Source organism: Phoca vitulina, unplaced genomic scaffold (genome assembly GCF_004348235.1).
Source record: "Phoca vitulina isolate PV1807 unplaced genomic scaffold, GSC_HSeal_1.0 scaffold9, whole genome shotgun sequence".
In the NCBI taxonomy this organism is placed as follows: domain Eukaryota; kingdom Metazoa; phylum Chordata; class Mammalia; order Carnivora; family Phocidae; genus Phoca; species Phoca vitulina.
Window position 1 is genome coordinate 22,281,845 of NW_022589712.1, and position 24,027 is coordinate 22,305,871.

Sequence of the window (24,027 nt, forward strand, 5' to 3'; positions counted from 1 at the left end):
AATACCTAATAGGCTGCTCAGAGTGGGCCCTACTGAGAAGGTGAGACTGAGCAAATGGAAATTCACACGGAGAATGCTATGATCTGTAAAATGAAATGAGAACCGTATGCAGTAACTCTGAAAGTATCTGCCTCACTGTGGATGGAACTCTCCTTCTCATTTCTGGGTCTTTGGGGTCTTATTTGTTTTCTTTGGGAGGTCCATTGGGAGTCTTAGAAAGTGGTTCCCAAGAAATTTCTGACCTCTGTTCCAGTCTTACTTTTATTTTTGAAAATTTCCAGATATCTTCCAGTTACTTTAGAATATATTGGGAAAATAATAAAGGTCAGTTTTTTTCATACGAAAAAGAAGATAGCCTTCTCGTGACCAACAGCTTATTTTGTCAAGTATCCAGTATCAGGGTGGCACAGACTCCACAGATCACGAAATGCATCGTCTGTGTGGCCCAGAACTGGAGACTTTCCATAAGTTGTGTTATTTAACAAAAGAATAACGTCAACTTTGTGTTCCTACAAAACCAATGATCATCCAAGCAGTATTTAATGCCTTCTCTTCTGGGAAAGACAGATGCACAAAAACTTTAGTAATTACCAAATGTCAAAATAATATTGAACAGAATAAATAGTTGCCTAAATTAAAGTTCTCTTGAGGATCAGTTACATATAACAAGAACAACTGACAAATCAAGCATGAAGAGAGGTGGGCTTTATTTTTTTATCTCCTTATAAATTATATGGGGAATGAACAACTGCTGTGATTATAAGAATATCTAGGTCATGTATGCTTAAAGATCTGTGATATTAATAATAATATCCAAACTTCTGCAGTGCTTGGCATTCTCAAGGCATTTTATAAACATTAATTAGGTCTTCGCTAAGCAGAGACACTGTCTCATTGTTGGTTTTTCCTGTTATAGCATCGCTGAGAATCAGCAATCTTTCTAGAGTTTAAATATTTATTTATTTATTGCTTTTAATGTATACTTACTCCATTGACAGTGCTTTAAACTTATAATCAGCAGAAGAGAAAGGTTCAGGGATCTATTTTTGCAGCCAACAAACAGGCCAGAATAACAATAGTGCTTCTCGTTGTCAGAGTGAACACAGCCTACGGGAGACCACTCCGTTGGCTTGTAGAATTGTTTTCCTACTCACCTTCCTCCACCTCAAACAGGCCATTTCTATCCTTTAAAAGTGCAAGTATTTTTCTCATCCTATAACCCCACAGTGCCTAGCAGGGTGCTTTGCATTTCATAGGTCTTACTGAAAATAAATGTTTGCTAGATTGAATTGAATCAAAGCTCAGCTCCCACAGGTTGCAGCCATGCAGACTCCAACCACAACTATCCATGACCATTAGCATTATGTTTTGCAAAGTGATTCATTTTGCTGATATCTCTAGTTTTCTCTTGTCTTATTATCAGTGGACTGAGGATAGAAAGGTGGTAGAAGATATAAATATAAACATGGCATTCTTTCAAGTTTTTTTTTTTTTAGAGAGAAAATGAACGTGCACAAGTGGGGGTATGTGCGTGGGAGGGGCAGAGGGAGAGGGAGAAAGAGAATCTTAAGCACACGGGGCTCAATCTCAGGACCCTGAGCCGAAATCAAGAGTGGGACACTTAACCGACTGAGCCACCCAGGCACCCCAACATTCTTCCAAGTTTCAAAAACAAACATGTAAATACCCTTTTAATGACCAACACCTAGTGAATGCCTAATGGGCGTCAGGTGCTGTTCAGATTCCTGGAAATACAAAAAATAAATAGGGCTGAAAGGATAGAACAGTTTTTGATTTTTGGATCTTAAAGTGACTCCAGTAAAATATGTTATATTTTATAGGTTTATATTTTTAATTATAATAAACTAAAATAGTGTGTGTGTGCAAGTGCTATTTTAATAGAGCCTGGAAAGAAGTTAGCAGTTACACAGCAAGGTTGTATTACTGTTACAACTCATTTATTTACCCATTTCCTCTTCTCTTCTCCAAAAAAATTCTAAGATTGCTTGCTGAGAGAATAGAGGTAAACAATAGAAAGGAAGAAATAGGATAGTTTCCTTTAGTTACAATCACGTCCAACTTATGGGTAGAGTAAATCAAAAGGAAAGTCCTGTGAATTTAAAATCCTGTGAGTTTCCTTTCATGCCTGTTTTCTGTCTAATTTTGTGCTGGGCAGATGAGTGCTGTAAATTCAAGACTAACTTGGTGATGTCTTCTGAAATGGTGCCATGACAGACTTATAAACCGCATCAGGCCTCTGGAGCCTGGGAGATTATGTTGAGACTCTTCAAACAGTAAGTGTGATTCTACATATAAGAACAGGGTACACTCGCCTTTCGGCCGGAACCGCCATCTTCCAGTAATTTGCCAAAATGACCAACACAAAGGGAAAGAGGAAAGGTACCCGCTATATGTTCTCTAGACCTTTTAGAAAACATGGAGTTGTTCTTTTGGCCACATACATGCAAACCTATAAGAAGGGTGATATTGTGGACATCAAGGGAATGGGCATTGTTCAAAAAGAAATGCCCCACAAATGTTACCATGGCAAAACTGGAAGAGTCTACAATGTTACTCAGCATGCTGTTGGCATTGTTGTAAACAAACAAGTTAAGGGCAAGATTCTTGCCAAGAGAATTAATGTACTCATTGAGCATATTAAACACTCAAAGAGCCGAGATAGCTTCCTAAAGCGTGTGAAGGAAAATGATCAGAAAAAGAAGGAAGCCAAAGAGAAAGGTACTTGGGTTCAACTGAAGCGCCAGCCTGCCCCACCCAGAGAAACACACTTTGTGAGAACCAATGGAAAGGAGCCCGCACTGCTGGAACCCATTCCCTATGAATTCATGGCATGATAAATGTAAAGAAAATAAAAGACCTCAAGACTGTAAAAATGTTTCTTTTAATTGAGTAGAAGTGTGGTGTCCTTTCCCCCCAAAAAATATTTAAAGCAAACTTTGTGTCAAAAAAAAAACAAAAACAAAACAAAACAGGGTACATTCTCTCTTGGAATTCTTGTAGCTATACAGATTTAGATAGGCAATAGCAAAAGGCCTAAAGGGCCATAAACCATCCATGGGCAGAAATACTTAAAAGTTACAAATTAAGCTAGTAAAATATTAAATAAAATATGTTCTATCCTCCTACATTGTTAGATACATATTTTATAAAACAAAATAAAAAAATATATGATTGTATGAGTAATAAAATAAAGGCTTATATATTTATAAATTACAAATTTGTAAATTATAAAATTATATTATTTAATATAATATCAATATAAATATTCCAAAATAAATATTCCAAAATTTTATTTTCTTGCCTTCATTTCAGCAAATTCACTGAATATGTTGTTATAATGGAAATTTTCAAAAATTTAAGCTCCACTGATAGTATTAATCTAAGGCATTAATTAAAAATAAAATGTAATTATAATCAAAGTATACACAATTTGAATGTTTTCATCAAAATACGAACATTCAAGTGAATGTAAAAATTTTTAGTTGAATTATTTTCATACTTTTAAAATTAAATATTGAAAATCATTTAAAATTAAAATACAAATGATAATTATTAAACTTTCAAATAAAATTTAAAGTTGAAAATGCTTATCTGATTTATTAGTATTTCATAAATAGTTTTTCACATTTTTATAAAAATTATATTATTCATGATTCCAGCAGTTAGTGTTCATATTTTAACGGCCAATCTAAAGAATCAACATCCTATTTAAAGTCACATATATACAAATTTAGAGTAATGCAAATTAATATTGCAAAATATTCCTCAGCCACCATATGCAACTTCTTGGTTGGTAATTCTGGAATCACGAACTGGAACATGAAGAAAACCAAAGAAATGGTCATTCATCTCTACTAACGGACAAAGTTCATTAAGAAAGACTCTATTGAGCTCTTATTATCTTAGAGGATTTGACATGTTGATTCATTTATCTTTTCCCTTTCCGAAATATCTGTGTCACTCAAATTCTCCTTGAATTTCTAAGTAGTGTTTGTCTCCACGAGTGAGTATAGCCTATCAAAGTGAATCCAGGGGAAATTCTTAAGAGTCAAGTTACCGTTCTAATGGCTTCATCAGTACTTAGAAACCATTCTTTTGAAACGTTAAGTAGCACCTACATCTGCTAAGGTTGTGATTTATTCTCTGGCCTAAAGGTAATATTGTGCATTTGAGGGATGTGGACGACAGGCCAAACAGTTAAGGCCTGTACTCCTAGAGCGCATGATGCGACCACTGGTTCCCAGTGAAGGCCCTCCTCTTGTTGTTAATTTCTTACTGGGCCTAATTTATAAGCTAAACTTTATCATAGGTATGTATGTACAGGAAAAAACATAGTATGGTACTGTCCTCGGTTTCAGGCATCCACTGGGGATTTTGGAACAGATCCCTCTCAGATAAGGCGGGGAGTGGGGGGACGACTGTATACTGAATTCATGCATCAATCTAACAAATAGGCATTGATCCCACTACATGCCAGGTGGGTGGGCGGAGTGCTCGGGGCTGGAAGTCTGCTGTTTGCACTAGGAAGTAACACTTGTGTGAGGGATACACACATGTCTGACGGAGATTTGAAGGTGCTTTGCGAGCCTGACAGGAGAGCTAACCTGGCCTGAGGGGGTGAAGAGAGACTTCTTTTTTTTAAAATTAATTAATTACTTAATTTTTTATTATGTTATGTTAATCACCATACATTACATCATTAGTTTTTGATGTAGTGTTCCATGACTTCTGAGAGATGTTATAGAAGCTAGCAGGGTGAGCAGGGGTTCCCCGGTAAAGAATGGGAAGGGCATCGAGGGTAGAAGATTGTGGACACAGGGTTATGCAAAGGCTTTTCACGTTCAAGAAAAGTCAAAAGTTGGAGAGGCACAGAGTAGCCACATCAAGCTCCAAAGATGGTAAAATGAATCTGACAAGACCCAGCTTATTTGTTTGGAACTAGACCAGAGGTGCCATGTTAATCCTTCAACAGCGTGGCTCTAATTGGACTCAAAGAAAATGCCAGTTGTTTGAGCCGTGCCACTTTTGATGTGTTGGCTTAGGAAAGAATTAATCAAAGCCCCTCAGTACAGTAATGTTTGTTTGTCAGTACACACCACTTTTCTCAAAATATACCAAAATTGGGGGTAGAAAGGAAACTTATTTTGGACCTATGATGTGTGAGATCTAGCTCTTCGTGCCCCTATAATTTCTCTGATGGGTTACCCCTTTCACGGGGAGCCCCCAGTGATGTATTCTAAAAATTGCTGTAACCAAAAAAATGCAGGCTTCTTAGTTAATAACAAAAGTGCTCAATTCCAGAAGTGGACAGGGAAGACAATTCAAAATTTCTCTGCAGAAAATATATCTTTAAGTCTTGTGAGGTGACAGGCAAACCATCCAAAATATTTGATTTGAAACATGGGAAGGCAAAACCATGGCTAGAGCATCAGAAGGAATCCGACTGAGAAGAAGGGAAAGAGCTGGGCGCCCCAGGCAAATGCCCTCCAACGGGCACCCCCTGCCAAGGACACTTCCAATGCCTGCAGCAGATCTCCCAGGGAAAATAACAGTCTTGCTGCTCCCCTGGGGCCAATTCTCCCAGTGCTGTAGTTACTTCCAACACAATATCCTGACGTGAGGTGGAGGAACAATGAGGCCTCAATAGTTGTACAGGTGGGACTAGGTCCTTAGGCTCCAGTAGGGGACAAGTCTTCGAATGGCACAGAAATTAAATTCATCCATACAATGAGCTAGTTGTATTATCCAACAATACCAACACCTTGTAAACTGTGGATTCATCTACTACATAGTTTTAATAGTGACTCAGTTTCATGGGAAGATGTTTTTATTGACATTCGGTATTCTCCTCTGATTACAATCTCTCATAATCCCCCTCATTGCACAGCCAGTTAGGTACATTCTATGGAAAGCCCGAATTAGAAAATAGCTCTTTAATAGATTTTTTTTTTTTAATGAAAGGAAATTATTTGTTTTAGTCCACTTACCATTCCGTGATTCAGCCACCCTGGGATAAAATTATCAAGCAACTTCGGGTAAATCATCTCTCTGTCATAGGCATAAATGATCCAGAAGACCGCTACCACGAACTAGAAGGGAAAAGAAATCCTTTATTTCAAATTCACGATATACAATGCGTTGGTTATCCATTGTTCAAAAAACCCAACAGAACTGTAATCTAGAGTGAAAGATGAATCAGTAAACCAGCGAATGACTGGAAAGGGATTTCTAACTTCACTCCATTGGTGGTAACGCGTGGGGTCCTTCTTCCTTCCTTGGTCTCCCTACTGCGTTCTCTTAGGCAAAGGGATCTGTTTCTGAGGGAGAGAGAAATGATCTGTCTGTCATTTGGAACAGCTCCCTTCGAGGGCTAATTGTGTTGGTTTGAATCCTCTCAAGAGGGTTTAAAAGTTCACTGGTGGTTTTTTGGATCCCATTCCCCACTCTACAGAGCACACATTCAAGAAACTGTAGTGTATTTTCCTTGAACCCATCATGTGGTTTAAATTAATCTTCACATTCTCAAGTTTCCATTTCACCACTAACAGCATTAAAATCACTGCTATGTAAAATGTCCCGAAGTCACATTTCCTGCAAATGTATTAATTTATATAGCTTAAGCAGGGGCTTTGCCTGCATTGAAAGCAGAGTGTATGAAACACAAAGGAAGAATCCTAATTCTCCTGGAATAACTTACATGTTCATCTGGGTTCCCAAGGTTTATTTTGACCCATCAGCAACATAACCAACCAAAGAGAGTACAGTACTCAATTTTTTCTCTTTTCTTCAAACTAATGGTGAGAGAAGTTCAGATAAAATAAAGAAACGGATGGTCCAGGGTCTTAACCTTCAGGATAGAATTATAAAGAAAACGCAAATGCTTGTGTACATAGTCAATAAATGTGGCATGGAGAAGGCAACTAGCCCAGAGAGAGATCAAAGTCTCTGCAGAGTTACGTCTCATAATAAATGCTACAGAGCGATAAAATGCAGATGAATATTAAGCAGAAACAATTTTATCTTGTAAGTCATCCATAGCCCCGCATTTTATTAATAAAAGTAGTAAATATTTTAATGCCTCTTTTCATAAAACTCCCAGCACAAGCTAGTAATCAGAAGGGTTCCAAAGCTCTTTTCCAAGTATGTCAGTTATGATATGGGTAATTGTAGTATGAAAAGTGTAGTATGCTTCACCCTTAAAACCTAAGATGTTATGAACATTTCTCGTTTCATAAAGCATATTGAAAGATAATTACAAGAGGCAACCATAGATTACACACATAGTTTCAATCCTGGATTGGGATCTCCAGTTATTTATCCTGCTTTTGGGTCAACTATTTTCACTCAGTTGATAAATGCACAAGAAGGAAAAAAAAAAACATTATTAGCTTAATGTTAACTATCATTAGTGCAATGAGTAATTTGAAATTACTCACAACTTTGGTTTATTCATTCCACTACAGACTTCAAATGTACTGAGTATCAATATTACCTGCCCTCAGACCTGGGTGCCAAACTTTACAGCATCGTGACTCAAAATGCAGTCCCAAGGATCAGCAGCTCCCATGTCACCTGAGAGCTTGTTAGATGTGTGGAATGCCAGGTCCTGTCCTGATATGTTCTGATTCTGCATTTTTAATAAGATTCTGGGGTCACTCATATCCACATTAAAGTCTGAGACGTCGGCTTTGGAAGGTCCTCCAGCCACCTTGAGCCTCTGCCCCCGACATGGAGTGAGGCAGTCACTCAGCCAAATGGCTGGTCTACCCAGAGCCTCCACCTACTTTTCTATACCATATCCTGGGCAACAATAATCCTGGAATTTCCTCTTCAAAAAGACACAAGTATGCCTCACGGCCTGTGTGGACCTCCTTCCTGGGTCTGACCTAGAGGGTTGACCGCACAATCAATGTGTACACCCCTTGACCTGTGAGGTGGTTAAGATGTATCTGTTTCTGAAGGTGAGGACCAGTTTTACATTTAGTCTGGGACTCCACACACAAGCACGAAGCTACTTTAATCCTGGATGGAGCCACAGGTGGAAATCCCTTCACCTATGCCATATAACGTAACCCAACCAGGGGTGACGTCCCATCACATTCACAGGTCCCCTCCCACACTCAAGGGGAGGGGATTAAACAGGCCTGCACCACATGGGATGCAATCGTGGGGCCATCTTAGAATTCTGCTTACCATATGCTTCCACTCTTCTTCTTTTCCAAATTGTTTTGGCTATTTTAAGTCCTTTGCATTTCCATTTAAATCATAGAATCTCAGCTTGCTAATTTCTACAAAAATATCCTCCTAGAATTCTGATTACGACCATACTGAATCAATATATTCAATCTGGGTTGAAATGACATCTTCACAATACTGCGTCTTCTGACCCAGGAACATCACTGATGCCTCCATTCATGTAGATCTTTGGTTTTTCAGTTTGTAGTTTTTAGTTGACAGATCTTGCACATATATTTTTTTTAATCTATTATGAAACATTTCATGTTTTTGTATGTTATTGTAGATAGTATTGAATTTGTTTTTACATTTTGTTACTCGTCTATAAAAGTACAAATGACTAGTTTATTGACGCTGTGTCCTCTTGCTTGGCTAAATTCACATAGTTTGAGTAGTTCTTTCATAAATTATTTTAGATTTTTATATGTACGTGATCTGCAAATAAAGACAGCTTTTCTTCTTCCTTTACAATGTATATGCCGTTTACTTCTTTTTCTTTTCTTAACTGCACAACCTACAAACTTCAGCACAGTGTTGACTAGAAGTGATGAGCAGAGAGCACCCTTGCTTTCTTCGCTCTTAGGAAGGTGTCCAGTCTTTTAACATTTAAGTTTGATATTAGCTGCAGGTTTTTCTTAGATGTTTTATCACATTGAGGAAAATCTCCCCTATCCTTCATTTATGTATGTAATGGACAAGTGCTGAATTTTTTCAGATAATTTTACTGTACAACCTCAGGTGACCAGATAGTTCTTTTCCTTTATTTGGTTAATATGATGAATTATATAGATTTTTAATGTTAAACCAACCTTTAATACTTGGTCATTATGTATTATCATTTTTATATATTGCTGGATTTGACTTGCCAATATTTTGTTAAGAATTTTTCTCCCATCTTCATTTATACAGTATATCAATCCATAGTTAGTTTTATTTTCTCATGTCTTCTTCTAATCTTGGTGACAGGAAAATGGTGGCCTCAAAAAATAAACTGGGAAAAGCTCCCTCCTCTATTTTTCAAGGGACTCTGTCCAAGATTGGTATTATTTCCTCCTTACCTATTTAATATGCTTCTCTTTTTTTCTTTTCTTTTTTTTCCAACTTTTTTTTATTATGTTCTGTTAGCCAATATACAGTACATCATTAGTTTTTGATGTAGTGTTCAACGATTCATTAGTTGCATATAACACCCAGTGCTCATCACCACATGTGCCCTCCTTAATACCCATCATCCAGTTATCTCACCCCACATCCCTCTCCCTTCTCTAACCCTCAGTTTGGTTCCCGTATTCCAGATTCTCTCACGATTTGTCTCCCTCTCTGATTTCTTCCCCTTCAATTTTCCCTCCCTTCCCCTGTGGTCCTCCTTGCTATTCCTTATGTTCCACATATGAATGAAACCACATGATAATTGTCTTTCTCTGCTTAACTTATTTGACTTAGCATAATCCCCTCCAGTTCCATCCACATCGATGCAAATGGTAGGTATTCATCCTTTCTGATGGCTGAGTAATATTCTATTGTATATATGAACCACATCTTCTTTATCCGTTCACTTGTTCAAGGACATCTCATCTCCTTCCACAGTTTGGCTATTGTGGACATTGCTGCTATGAATATTGGGGTGCATGTGCCCCTTCTTTTCACTACATCTGTATCTTTGGGGTAATTATTTTAATTTAAATTCAATGAGCCAACATATAGTACATCATCAGTTTTTAGTGTAGTGTTCAGTGACTCATTAGTTGCGTATAAAGTGATAGGCTTCTCTAGGGGAGCTATCTGGACTTGTAAGTTTTCTCATGAGAAGATTTAATTGTGAATTCAATTTTTTTATTAGATATAAAGTTCTCAGGGTTTCTGCTTTCTCTGGAGAAGAGTTTTTAGTTCAAAACTAAAACTTTATGACTCAGTTTTAGTCACTTTTGCCTTCTGTGGAATTTTTCCATCTCATCTAAGTTTTTAAGCTTATCAAGCTGTTCTTACTATTCAGCTATGGAAATCAGCGAATGCTACAAATCAGGTATTTTTTCCTTGTAGAGCCAGCTGTTAATTATTGACTAGCACACCACTGTGGAGAGCTAATTTCTGCTCACCATAAATGATCATTCATGGTGTCCCTACCACATGGAGAGCATTTTGGTGTCAGTACTTACTGGTGGAATGTGATCAGTCCTTTCACCCTTACCATATATTGAGGGAATTCTGTGGGTTATTAAAAGTGAAGTGACTTTCAAGAAAGTGTTAGTTGTCTTTCTTAGTGTAATACTAGAAGGTCAAGAGGCCCAGGCAACTGAATAATCAGCCTTCTAAATAATTCTTGAGATAGAAACACAGCACAGATGGTGGCTTCTTGGCTTCATGCACTGATATCCTCTTGATAGTATGGTCATCAGCAAACCCAAAATAAGTTTGAACTCTACTACCAGGGCATGAATATGGAACAAAAATAGGTTCCCTTGGACAGGCGAAGTACCACTGAAACATTCCACAATTGTGGCCAGCTATTTCTCAGCGTGCACCTGCTGCTTCTCAGCTGCCAGGCCCAGAATACTGTACTTAAACTGAGAGTAGAAGGAGCTCAGGGGCTTTCCAGTCCTTCAAGCTTCCCAGACAAAGTACTTGTGTTACAGCTAGTCATTGAGGCTTCGTTTGAACCCCTGGAACAATTAGAAATGAATGCAAAAAAAAAAAACTGGATTCACGCTTTGTCTCCTTCTGTAAAGAGTCTCTTATATGGTATCCAGTAGAAGCTGAAGTTAATCAGCTTTAGTCCACTTCTAAGAAGAAGCTTTACTGATCAGTGGGAAATTCTTTGGAATTTAGTAAAACCGATTAGAGCCCAAAGGATGTTGCAGAGAAATATACCATGAAGGAGGTCAAAGAGAAAAGTCACTTATCTATAGATTGGTCTATAAAGGCCATTTAGCATATCTCAAACATCCACTGTTGAAGGAGGGAAGAAGGAAATAAATGAATACATCTTTAAAGTCTTCAGCTTCAATATGACATGATCCTATGAAATCACTTTTCCTTTAAAAACTAATCTATTAGTACTCAGACTTTACCAAATACCTATTGGAAAAAAAAATGAATTCTGTTTTGAGCTCTATTACTTTGCTTCCAGATTTCCTTGTCATGACTTTTTTCCCATCACTTTTTTCCGTGGTAGTATTTGCTGAGAGGTAATGTGTAGACATGTTTCCCGTTGTGCTTTCTCCTTCCAAACACACAAAGCATGAGAATAAGTTGTGTGTTTTGGATGCTAGCTGGCTTTGTCTCTGATGGTCCCCAAGCAGAGAGAGACTCTCTCATTTTTCATATACTAAATTCCTTTATTTATTTGGATCTATTTCTGAAATTTCTACTCTTTTTAAAAAATTTTTATTGTTATGTTAATCACCATACATTACATCATTAGTTTTTGATGGAGTGTTCCATGTTTCATTGTTTGCGTATAACACCCAATGCTCCATTCAATACGTGCCCTCTTCAATACCCATCACCAGGCTAACCCATCCCCCCACCCCCTCCCCTCTAGAACCCTCAGTAGGTTTCTGAGTCCATAGTCTCTCATGGTTCGTCTCCCCCTCCGATTCCCCCCCTTCATTTTTCCCTTCCTACTTTTTTTTTTTTTTAACATATAATGTATTATTTGTTTCAGAGGTCTGTGATTCAACAGTCTTACACAATTCACAGTGCTCACCATGGCACATACCCTCCCCAATGTCTATCACCCAGCCACCCCATCCCTCCCACCCCCTACCACTCCAGCAACCCTCAGTTTCTTTCCTGAGATTAAGAATTCCTCATATCAGTGAGGTCATATGATACATGTCTTTCTCTGATTGACTTATTTCGCTCAGCATAATACCCTCCAGTTCCATCCACATCATTGCAAATGGCAAGATTTCATTCCTTTTGATGGCTGCATAATATTCCATTGTATATATATACCACATCTTCTTTATCCATTCATCTGTTGATGGACATCTTGGCTCTTTCCATAGTTTGGCTATTGTGGACATTGCTGCTATAAACATTGGGGTGCATGTACCCCTTCGGATCACTACATTTGTATCTTTGGGATAAATACCCAGTAGTGCAATTGCTGGATCGTATGGTAGCTCTATTTTCAACTTTTTGAGGAATCTCCATACTGTTTTCCAGAGTGGCTGCACCAGCTTGCATTCCCACCAACAGAGTAGGAGGGTTCCCCTTTCTCCGCATCCCTGCCAATATCTGTCGTTTCCTGACTTGTTAATTTTAGCCATTCTGACTGGTGTGAGGTGGTATCTCATTGACGTTTTGATTTGGATTTCCCTGATGCTGAGCAAGGTTGAGCACTTTCATGTGTCTGTTGGCCATTTGGATGTCTTCTTTGGAAAAATGTCTATTCATGTCTTCTGCCCATTTCTTGATTGGATTATTTGTTCTTTGGGTGTTGGGTTTGGAAAGTTCTTTATAGATTTTGGATACTAGCCCTTTATCTGATATGTAATTTGCAAATATCTTCTCCCATTCTGTCGGTTGTCTTTTGGTTTTGTTGACTGTTTCTTTTGCTTTGCAAAAGCTTTTTATCTTGATGAAGTCCCAATAGTTCATTTTTGCCCTTGCTTCCCTTGCCTTTGGTGATGTTTCTAGGAAGAAGTTGCTGTGGCTGAGGTCGAAGAGGTTGCTGCCTGTGTTCTCCTCTAGGATTTTGATGGACTCCTGTCTCACACTGAGGTCTTTCAACCATTTTGAGTCTATTTTTGTGTGTGATATAAGGAAATGGTCCAGTTTCATTCTTCTGCATGTGGCTGTCCAATTTTCCCAACACCGTTTGTTGAAGAGACTGTCTTTTTGCCATTGGACATTCTTTCCTGCTTTGTCGAGGATTAGTTGACCATACGGTTGAGGGTCCATTTCTGGGCTCTCCATTCTGTTCCATTGATCTATGTGTCTGTTTTTGTGCCAGTACCATACTGTCTTCATGATGACAGCTTTGTAATAGATCTTGAAGTCCAGAATTGTGATGGCACCAGCTTTGCTTTTCTTTTTCAACATTCCTCTGGCTATTCGGGGTCTTTTCTAGTTCCACACAAATTTTAGGATTATTTGTTCCATTTCTTTGAAAAAAGTGGATGGTATTTTGATAGGGATTGTATTAAATGTGTAGATTGCTCTAGGTAGCATTGACCTCTTCACAATATTTGTTCTTCCAATCCACGAGCATGGAACGTTTTTCCATTTCTTTGTGTCTTCCTCAATTTCTTTCATGAGTATTTTATAGTTTTCTGAGTACAGATTCTTTGCCTCTTTGGTTAGATTTATTCCTAGGTATTTTATGGTTTTGGGTGCAATTGTAAATGGGATCGACTCCTTAATTTCTCTTTCTTCTACCAGGAAATTAAAGAAGATCTAAAAAAATTCATGGAAACAAATGAAAATGAAAACACAACTGTTCGAAATCTTTGGGATGCAGCAAAGGCAGTCCTAAGAGGAAAGTATATAGCAATAAAAGCCTTTCTCAAGAAACAAGAAAGGTCTCAAATACACAACCTAACCCTACACCTAAAGGAGCTGCAGAAAGAACAACAAATAAAGCCTAAACCCAGCAGGAGAAGAGAAATAATAAAGATCAGAGCAGAAATCAATGAAATAGAAACCAAAAGAACAGTAGAACAGATCAACGAAACTAGGAGCTGGTTCTTTGAAAGAATTAATAAGATTGATAAACCCCTGGTCAGACTTATCGCAAAGAAAAGAGAAATGACCCAAATAAATAAAATCATGAAAGAAAGAGGAGAGATCACAACCAATACCAAAGAAATACAAACAATTATAAGAACATATTATGAGCAACTATATGCCAGCAAATTAGATAATCTGGAAGAAATGGATGCATTCCAGAGACGTATAAACTACCAAAACTGAACGAGGAAGAAATGGAAAACCTGAACAGACCTATAACCACTAGGAAATTGAAGCAGTAATCAAAAATCTCCCAACAAACAAAAGCCCAGGGCCAGATGGCTTCCCAGGGGAATTCTACCAAACATTTCAAGAAGAATTAATACCTATTCTTCTGAAACTGTTCCAAAAATAGAAATGGAAGGAAAACTTCCAAACTCGTTTTATGAGGCCACCATTACCTTGATCCCCAAACCAGACAAAGACCCCATCAAAAAGGAGAATTACAGACCAATATTCCTGATGAACATGGATGCAAAAATTCTCACCAAAATACTAGCCAATAGGATCCAACAGTACATTAAAAGGATTATTCACCACGACCAAGTCGGATTTATCCCTGGGCTGCAAGGTTGGTTCAACATCTGCAAATCAATCAATGTGATACAATACATTAATAAAAGAAAGAACAAGAACCATAGGATCCTCTCAATAGATGCAGAAAAAGCATTTGACAAAGTACAGCATCCTTTCTTGATCAAAACTCTTCAGAGTATAGGGATAGAGGGTACACACCTCAATATCATAAAAGCCATCTATGAAAAACCCACAGCGAATATCATCCTCAATGGGGAAAAACTGAGAGCTTTCCCCCTAAGGTCAGGAACACGGCAGGGATGTCCACTATCACCACTGCTATTCAACATAGTATTAGAAGTCCTAGCCACAGCAATCAGACAACAAAAAGAAATAAAAGGCATCCAAATCGGCAAAGAAGAAGTCAAACTCTCACTCTTTGCAGATGATATGATACTTTATGTGGAAAACCCAAAAGACTCCACCCCAAAACTGCTAGAACTCATACAGGAATTCAGTAAAGTGGCAGGATATAAAATCAAAGCACAGAAATCGGTGGCATTCCTATACACCAACAACGAGACTCTCTCATTTTGACAAGGCTCTTGTCTTCCCACCCTTCAGGTCTAGAAGATTCTGAGTCACGACATGATCTCATAGCTGACTTCCCTCATCCATACCCTCAAATTCAGCAAGGCACAGCAAAGCATAGGCCCCTCTGAAATGTTACAGTATCTTTTGTTCCAGAGTACAGTTAGTTTCTAGTACTCATTCCTGGAAATGTGACATAGAATTCCTCTACTTGTAATTATGAGGCTGTGAGTAACACTACATTGTTTTTTTTTTACTCCGTGCACTATGCTCAAATTACCTTAAAACCAGAATCTGCATTTAAAGAGTTTCTAAAGCACGTTTCTGCCTTTTTTCACAGCCTTCAACTATAATCTTTGTGGTAGAATTTTTAATTTATCCATATTTACCTACATTTAGGTCCTTAATGGTCCCTTCTGACTGAGTAAATAATGTGAGAATAAAAACCCAGCTCCAACAGTGCCCATATGACTTGACCCCTGCTTTTCTTTCTGACCTCAGATTCTACCATATTCTCTCTTGCTTCCTAAGCTCTCAATGGCCATTTGTTCCTGAAACTCATTAAGCTCTTTCGTGCCTCAGGGTCTTCGCATTTCCAATCCTTTCTGCCAGGAATTCTCCTACCCCATTTTCACCTGGCTGCATTCTCTGTCCCTTTAGGTCTGGCTTAAACAGCACCTCTTCACAGACACCTTGCCAATGACTCTGTGGCCCCGTTCTTTCCTATCATAGACGCTGACAGAAAGTAAGTTTTCATTATTGTTCAGTGTCTGGCTCTCTTCTGAGGAGCTGAAGTGTCAGAGAATAGGAACTTGTCTGTCTTGTTCGTTGCCGTTTCCCCACCGCTTCACACATAGCACATTTATGATAAAAATGGGCAGAGTAAATGATAAAGATGTATTGGTGCTTTCTGTCTGTGTCAGGCTCCACATCTCCCTTAGGAGGAGCATCCTTTTAAGCCTTCAATTTTCCTCCTAACGACCTAAAATTCCTTTTTCACGTTCTCTGTATTTTTTTGTTCTCCCGTCTGTGAGGAAGAGAAACCCTTCTTTCCAGCGTTATTCTTCTAGCCCATCTCTTCTCAGACCTTTACCTGCCAATCCCTCCTTCACCTGTTTAAGTTTTCTATCACCCTGACATGATCCTTCTCTGGATTTCTGGATCAAGATGGAAGACCAAAGGCTCCCTTTCCCCAAGTCAACCAGACACAAGGAGAAGTGAAACCAATAAAGTAGGAAACACCCATAATCCAAATATCACTCTTTTCAACAGGCTGCTCAGTATTAGGAAAACTGAGCCCGGACAGGGCAAGACTCTGATGAAAGAAACGAGATCCAAGGGTTCTCTGGTCGAGTGAGCAGAACAGAGAGATCGCTCCAGGCGACGCCCTCTAAGAGACACTGAGTGACTCTTGCTGGGAACAGGAGGTCTGAGATGCATGGGAGCACCTGGGAGATGTTCTGATCCCTACTTGGCTTCAGGTGTCAAAAGTGATGATGTGAAATGTGGCAACGGGTCAGCATGTCATCTCTGCAAGAAGCAGGATGTGGGTATGTTATGGCAAACAAGAAAGGATCTGTGGTAAGCAGCCTGCATGGACAACTCCAGCGCACCCGATGAACACTCAGCTTCCTGTCACCATACAAAACGGTTGCGATCAAAATGAGGCAAGGAGAGAGAAATGAGTGTAGCGCAGAGAGAAGCCATTCTCCAAAGAAGGTGGTGGGAAAGAGGCAGAAATTCAAGCTGCCCTAGCTCAGTTCCCTAGCCTGTCTCCAGTACTATCCTTTCGCAAACAGCTGGCTCAGAAAGAACCAATTTAAGATTGAGTAATCATAAGAAAAGAAATAGCATGGAATGTGTTCATAAATACCATGAGAGAGAGAGATAAAGTGGAATGTGACCACCTCCCTCCAAAAAAGGGCAACTCAACAATACAAATCAGAAAAAATGATTAATTAATGATCAAATAATTCTCCATTAAAGAAAAGAGGTCAAAGATGAAAATCTGAGATTAAATAAAGAAGGCAGAGCAAGAGAAGAGTGGAGAGCTTAAGAAATAAATAAAATATAAAGTATAAAACTACATAAAACTGAAAGTCACATTATAAGCAGTAAAAGGAAAAACTGCCTTTGGTAAAGACAGTGGGGGTTTAGGTTTCTGCAGTACCGTGGACTAGATACACAGAAAAACTTTCCTACTGTGAAACACTAGGTGCTAAATAAATTACAACAAATATACTTTCAAATATATTGCTGAGCAGACAAGAAAGGAGGGGAAATCACTGGGAGTCAAAAAAAAAAAAAAATCCATACAGACAAAAACAGAACAGGGTAAAAACCAGATCACTAGCAAACACAGAAATTAGGGCTGCCATGTGGGCAAATGCCCATTACCAGAATCAGAGTGCTCTGTGGAATGTGGCCATGGATATGGATGATCGTGGCCTTGGGCCTGCGCAAATTGGAGGAGTACGTACGGCACCCACGGGCCTTATCCCACAGAGGGGCCAGAGCTTCAGTGAAAGGATAGGCTCGAGGAAGTGCTCATCAGGCTAAATACACAGCTTCCTATTCCTAATTGTTAAGATCTTTTTAATCAAAAATATTTCATTTCACTGAATTTTGTGCTGCATTGAGATCATCATTTTTCCTCATCTTTGTATTCATGCAAGCTACGTGTGGTCATTCAGCAAGGTCTGCAAAGTCAGAGAAGAGCTTTTATGCTTATACCAGATAACTGGGGCAGATATGCTAGTGTTTCTTCCAGATTCCCTCTTCAGGGCCCATGCGTCCATCCCCTAGATGTTGGCAATACTGGTCGCTGGCCACTGTGAGCTGCATCCCTCATTGGGAACTGCCCTCAGCTGCAGGGAACTGTCTTGCCCGAGTCATGCCCCTTCCCCGGGGGGCGGGGGGGTGGGGGGTGGAGGGGTGAGGGGGCAGTCTAAATCCAGTGTCTGACCCATGCCAGGAAACAAACACCCAGCCCCTCTGCCTCCACTTACGGCAGCTCTGACATCCCAGCTCTAGACATCCCAGGATGCCGGTTACAACTGTAGTGTGGGTCAACTTCTCCTTCTACCCAACACTGCCTTCCTCCCTTCCGAACAGGTGTTTCTCCCAAGAGCCCCCTTCTCCTGCATGCACCCTCCGTCCCTGAGCCCGTTCACAGGAAGGCCAATCTAAGACCATGCCATGCACGTGTGAGTGCCACAGACGAGACACATTTAAGCACGAAAACATTTGTAGTACATCACCATAAAGAAATGTATAAAAAGTAAAAGCTCTTTGTAATCTTGCCCTGTAAAGATAGTCACTGTCAAAAGGATAGGTATACTCCTGCAAGGTCTTTTCCTATGCATCTAATGGGCATTCCATTCACTATTTTAGAGAATTAGATCACACTATAGCCAGTTTTCTGCAATTTTTTAACTTAAAAATGTTTTGTGGTGATATCCCATTTTTCTTAAGCACTTCAAAGTACCACACTGCGTGATTATGTGCTATAATTTACTTAAGCACTCACTAATAGATATGTATCTTCATTCTGATTGCTGCAGTTTCCAGTAACCCTGCAACGGTATGTTATGTGTATGTTTTTATGCACCCATGTGAATACCCCAGAGGAATAAATTACTAGAAGTGAAGCTCCTGGATCCGAGGTCACCATCGCCTTTTGAGCTGACTTTCACCAAGGCTCCTCTGTCATTCCCTGCTCCCAGTGACTACTGCCTTTACCCCAGTTCCGGCTGTCCCTGTTCTGGACTGTTGCGGTAGCCCCTTGGCTAGAGCTACCGGCGTCAGTTTTCCTTCAAATTCTATCCATGCTTTATCTTGGCCTCGGAGTTATCTTATTAAAAACGTTTAAGAACTTCTCAGTTTAAAACTTCCAATGACTCCCCCTTGCTTCCAGAATAAAACCAAAACTCCCGTTGTGATCTGGTCCCAAATTCTCTTTCCAGTCCCCTTCCAGCTTCTTCCAGGAACCCAATCAACAGACTATGTATAGTTTCCCAAACTCACCAGACACTTCCAAGTATCCATGCCTCTGGGCTTTGTTGTAACTGCAGCTTGAGATTCATTACATTTTTTTTTTTTTTCAAAATCCAAGCTCTATCAAGTGTTTCTTTCATGGCGCAGTTGTCCCCACCACCTAAAACTCCCCCACAATCTCTCATCAAAAGTAAGAAAAAAGGGCACGTATTGAGTGGAGCACTGGGTGTCACACAAAAACAATGAATCATGGAACACTACATCAAAAACTGATGATGTAATGTATGGTGATTAACATAACATAATAAAATAAAATAAAATAAAAGTAATTACTTCTTTCCTTGACCCACCTCAGGCCTCTGCTTACAACACTAGCCCATTCAAGTAACTCTTACACATCCTTTAACTTGCTGGTCCCTCTAAGCAGCTGGAAGCCTCCGCCTGTCCTCCAGGCCCCTCATCTGTTGCTCCGTTTGCCTGGAATGCCTCCCCACAGCCCTGCCAGCTCATCATCACCGAAGAGAAGGGGTCCGAAATAGCATAACCTCCAAGAAGCTTCCCCTGAGTTGCCCCTTTTCCTTGCCTGAGCTCTAGTAGCATGTTATATTTTTCCTTCACAATGCTGAGCAAAATCATGACGGAATCAGTGACAGTGTCATTGCTGGTTTCTCCTCCCAGTGGGATGTGAACTCTGGCAGAGTAAGGACCAGTCGATTTCCTCTTGGTTGCATCGTCACATCTCCCTTGGTGCTTTATATGTTTATTTCTTGGCTCTTTGTTTTGAAATCATCTAAGACTCACAAGAAGTTGAAAAATAACACAGAGAATTCCTGTGTCTCCTTCACCCAGCTTCTCCTAAGGATAACATCTTACACAAGCCTGGTACATTTTCAAGCCAGAAAACTGACATTGGCATAACACTATAACTAAACGACAGACCTATTCAGATTTTACCAGTTTTTACAGGCACTCGTTTTCTGAGGAGGCATATTATACTATGAAATTTTACCACATGTACACATTTGTGTAACCTTTACCACAATCAGGATTCCGAAGAGTTCCATCACCACCGAGGAAGTCCCTAATGCTACCTCCTTAGGGTCACACCCTCGCCCAACCTGAGCCCCTGTCAACTATGGATGTTTCCTCCATCACTATATTTTAACATTTTGAGAATATTATATAAATGTAATCTTTTCCAGTGCTTTATGAAAGCTGGTTTACACCTATTTAGTCTCTACTTTGTATAGATCAGGGGCTTCACAGGCAAAATGTTATTTAAGAATTACAACTACCCTGAGGTAGCTACTATTATTCTTCTGGTTTTATAAATGAAGAAATTAGCTTTAAAGAATTTTAGTAACTTTCCCAGGGTCAAAAAGTGGTTAAGCGATAATGTGAGGCCAGACAATGAAACCCCAGAGCCAATGCCTTTAACCTCTCTTAATACTTCTTGTACATAATAGTACATACTTTTGAAGCAATTAATAATTGAATGAATGATTAAATGCCAAAGACTATTTCATTTCTAAGTCCTCTAAGAAGGCCTGCTAGAACAGGAATTCAATGAATGTTTGGTGAGTAAAATGTTTGGTTAATCATTCTAGAAAACCCAGAAGAAAAAGAAAGATGGTTACACCTGGAGAAAAATCACCAGGCTATTCTTCTGGATCAACCATGACATCCAAAGCCATAAGACAGGAGCACAGAATGCAGAACCAGTCAGGAGACTCATTCTTGTCTTTGCTAGGAATATGAATAAATGCATTAGTGGTATCTCAAGCATCTCAATAAGGATTATTTGACCAGGTTTATCCTACCTCCGGCAAATTCATATTCACTGGATAGAGAAATAGAATATTTGCTGGTCCTTACTGATATTTGGGTCCTGTCTTGCACCTTGGAGTCATGCTCCCTTCCTTACTCAAATTTTACTAATAAGCTGCTATCTGATTCTCATGTCATCTTTGGGATGCAAGTCTTTCCCTGGAATACCAGCTTATGGGCCTAGGTGCTTATGACCTAAGTTCTCAGACGCTTTGCCCAGGGTCAGGCTGGGTATCATCCTTGTACCTACAGGATGAAACCACACCAATCAGGCCACATTCCTCGGACTCTGGCTCTTTTCAGAGTCTCAGGCATCTCCACTTGGCCTGTTTCAACACTGACTGACACATAGAAATGATAGCTTTTATGTTCGCTTTTATTTCCCATCAAGTGGATCCAAAGTTGCCTGAGGGTGGCTTCTAGTGGTAGCAGCCTTCTTTTGAAGGTTTATTACACACCATTGAGAGTGTCCTGGAGGTTGTGGGCTTGGTTAGTAAGGTGGTATGCACCGTGAGGGGGTATGGAGTGGAGAAGATGAGCCCCCGAGGGTGGAAACTCTGTCTATTCTACTTTCTGGTTATCCATCAAGCTACAGAAAGAAATAGGGGAAAGGAAATACTAAGGTCTGACTGCTATGATAAGCGTGAATCAGGAGTAGTTGCGACTCAGTTGGAAAACTACAAAGATTACAGCCAATTGCACAGATGGAATGAAAAGGGCGATCAGACACTCCAGAAAAATGCACAGTAATATAGCTACGGCTACTAAACACAATGGGAACAGTTAATGTTCTTTAATTCCACAATGGGATTGTCCCTGATATATTTGGGACAACCATTTCCTGAAAAGGGACTTCAAGGCAAGAAAACTTCTATTATGGAGACACTGATACAAAGGAGATTCAATAGGAGCCATAGGTGAACCCGTTCCCTAGATAAGATGTGGGAAAAAGGGAATCAGAACTTACTCATATATCCAGCTATATGGTGGAATAAATACTCCAAACTTACTCTCCCAATGAAAACCACCACCAAAAAAAAAAAAAAAAGTGTAATTAAATATTTAGGTAACCATGTATTAATTTCTCTTTTATCCTTTCAGTGATTGTTTTTGCAAAAAGAAAAAAAGGTACACACCCACACATATAAATGCCTACATGTTCCTATCTGTGTGTCTCCCCTTCTTAAATACACATATCGTACTATATAATCTTGATTTTGTTGTTTCGTAATGTATCCAGGATACATGAAGCATCTTTTAAAAATTAATTGCTATGTGACAAAAAGTAGTGAAACTGTAGATGTCAAAATAAAATGAGGGACAAACAATGAATCATGGAACACTACATCTAAAACTAATGATGTAATGTATGGTGATTAACGTAACAATAAAAAATTTAAAAAAAAATAAAGTGAGGGAGAATCCCAGGAGATCAGCAAGCACCAGAGGCCAGCTTTCGTCCAGAAGTGTCTGTCAACCACAGTGACCCTAACTTTATCTTTGGATATTCTGTGGAATTCAGGAGATAGGAGATAAAGACTGCCCAAGGTGGGGAGCCCCACTGAGGCCCCCACCTAAAGCTAGTACCCCAGAGGGTTACACCTTCAGTGAAAGGGTGATCCTCAACCTGGCAGAGAAGAGGGCACTAAGGAAAACATGGCTACTGGAACCTGAGCTCTGTACTGAGAAGAAAGAGAAAGAAAAATTACCCTGAAAATTCATAACCATAAGATAGCCATCAGAACCTTAAGATAGCAATCATGTGGATTTGTGGCCTGATATGAGCTTTCAGGAAGATGTAGTGATCTGAAATGTGTGTTCTTTTTAAACTCAAGTTAAGAATATAAAAATCTGCCACCATTTAAACCAAAAAGCAATTCAAAAAATTTCAGAGTATTGGTAGCTTACTGATCATAGCCTCCGGCCAAAGTGCAATTGAATTTGAAATCAATAATAGAAACATAAAAATCCCTGTACATTTGGAAATCTAAAAACATGTTTTAAAAACTTGGGGATCAAACACAAAATCATAATGGACTCTAGAAAATATTTAGAAATAACAGTAATAAAAATGGTAGATACAATTCTTGTGGGATGTAGTTAAAGTGTTAATTGAGGGAATTTTACACGCTCCTATACCTACAGTAGAAGAGAATGTGTAAAAATTAATGAGTGGGGTATACATCTTCAGAAGACAGCAAAGAATAGCCAAATGATTACTGAAATAGAAAACAAGCATACAGGAAAGAATCAATGAAGCACCTCTACAAGTGCAGGAAAAAAATCTGATAAAATATAGCAATCATTCTTGATAAGAATTCTCAGCAAACAAGGACTAAAAGTCCCCTGCTGGGGAGTATGGCACCCCAGACCATGCTCAGATTCGCAGGGGCGGAGGTGATAGACAGGTCTTGGGACATTTGTATTTCACTGCAGCATACTGTTTAGGAACCTTTTTTCCTGGAGAATCTCTTACATATGTGGAGCAGGAGAATGAATGTACAAGAATGTTCAAAGCAGTATTGCCCAGAATTGCCAAAAATTTGGAAACAAGCCTACTATTCATCAATAATAACATAGATAGATTTCTCTGATGAAAATTCTAAAGACAGGTCAGATCTTTTAAGAAATCAGAATTTTTTCCTCTTTCGTGCAAATTTCAACCCTCTAGTTTAATCAACTGCTGATTTGCACCAGAAAATAAAACATATATCCACCTCCTCCAACATTTCCAGGTGAACTAAGTTGGAAATTGTGAGTGAAGAGGTGGTAGCAGACCCACTTCTAACTTCTGACATAAACCCCACCAATGGTATACTGTTTTCCCTTGAAGCCTTTTACCAGTATTTGAACCTTTCCCTCTAACTTCTACTGCCTTCAAGAACCATAAGAACTCCTTCTGGGGTTCTGAATGGCATGACCATACACACCTTGGAATTTCAAGAACTTGTACACTGTAACCTTTTGAATGAGTGTTTGCAACAGGGCAATGTAAATACTTTGTTAAAAGGTGCTCTCATCTCTCAGGACATTCTCTGTGATGTGAGGCCACTTTGGGGGCAAATGGAAGGAAACTGACACTCTTTGACTACTTGTCATCCTGCT

The 24,027-nt window shown here is 39.3% G+C and overlaps 2 protein-coding genes across 8 annotated transcripts in view; one reads left to right on the plus strand and one right to left on the minus strand.

The window, feature by feature from the left end:
- The window catches only part of AIG1 (androgen induced 1), a 285,599-nt gene that overhangs the window by 199,015 nt on the left and 62,557 nt on the right, over positions 1-24,027 (minus strand). For all 7 annotated transcript variants that reach the window (XR_004299977.1, XR_004299976.1, XM_032407762.1 and 4 more), the window contains exon 3: positions 6,009-6,110. Coding sequence is in view for 5 of the 7 variants with exons in the window: in XM_032407762.1 (XP_032263653.1) it covers positions 6,009-6,110 (102 nt within the window). In the remaining 2 variants the exon portion in view is untranslated. The remainder of the gene's footprint in view (positions 1-6,008; positions 6,111-24,027) is intronic.
- Positions 1,642-2,859, plus strand: LOC116634458 (60S ribosomal protein L21-like). Its single transcript, XM_032407768.1, has one exon. The coding sequence runs from the start codon at positions 2,373-2,375 to the stop codon at positions 2,853-2,855; it is 483 nt and encodes a 160-aa protein (XP_032263659.1). The 5' UTR covers positions 1,642-2,372; the 3' UTR covers positions 2,856-2,859.

Bases quoted from the DNA above. Each gene is read 5' to 3' on its own strand.
- LOC116634458 (XM_032407768.1), top strand. From the start codon at position 2,373: ATGACCAACACAAAGGGAAAGAGGAAAGGTACCCGCTATATGTTCTCT.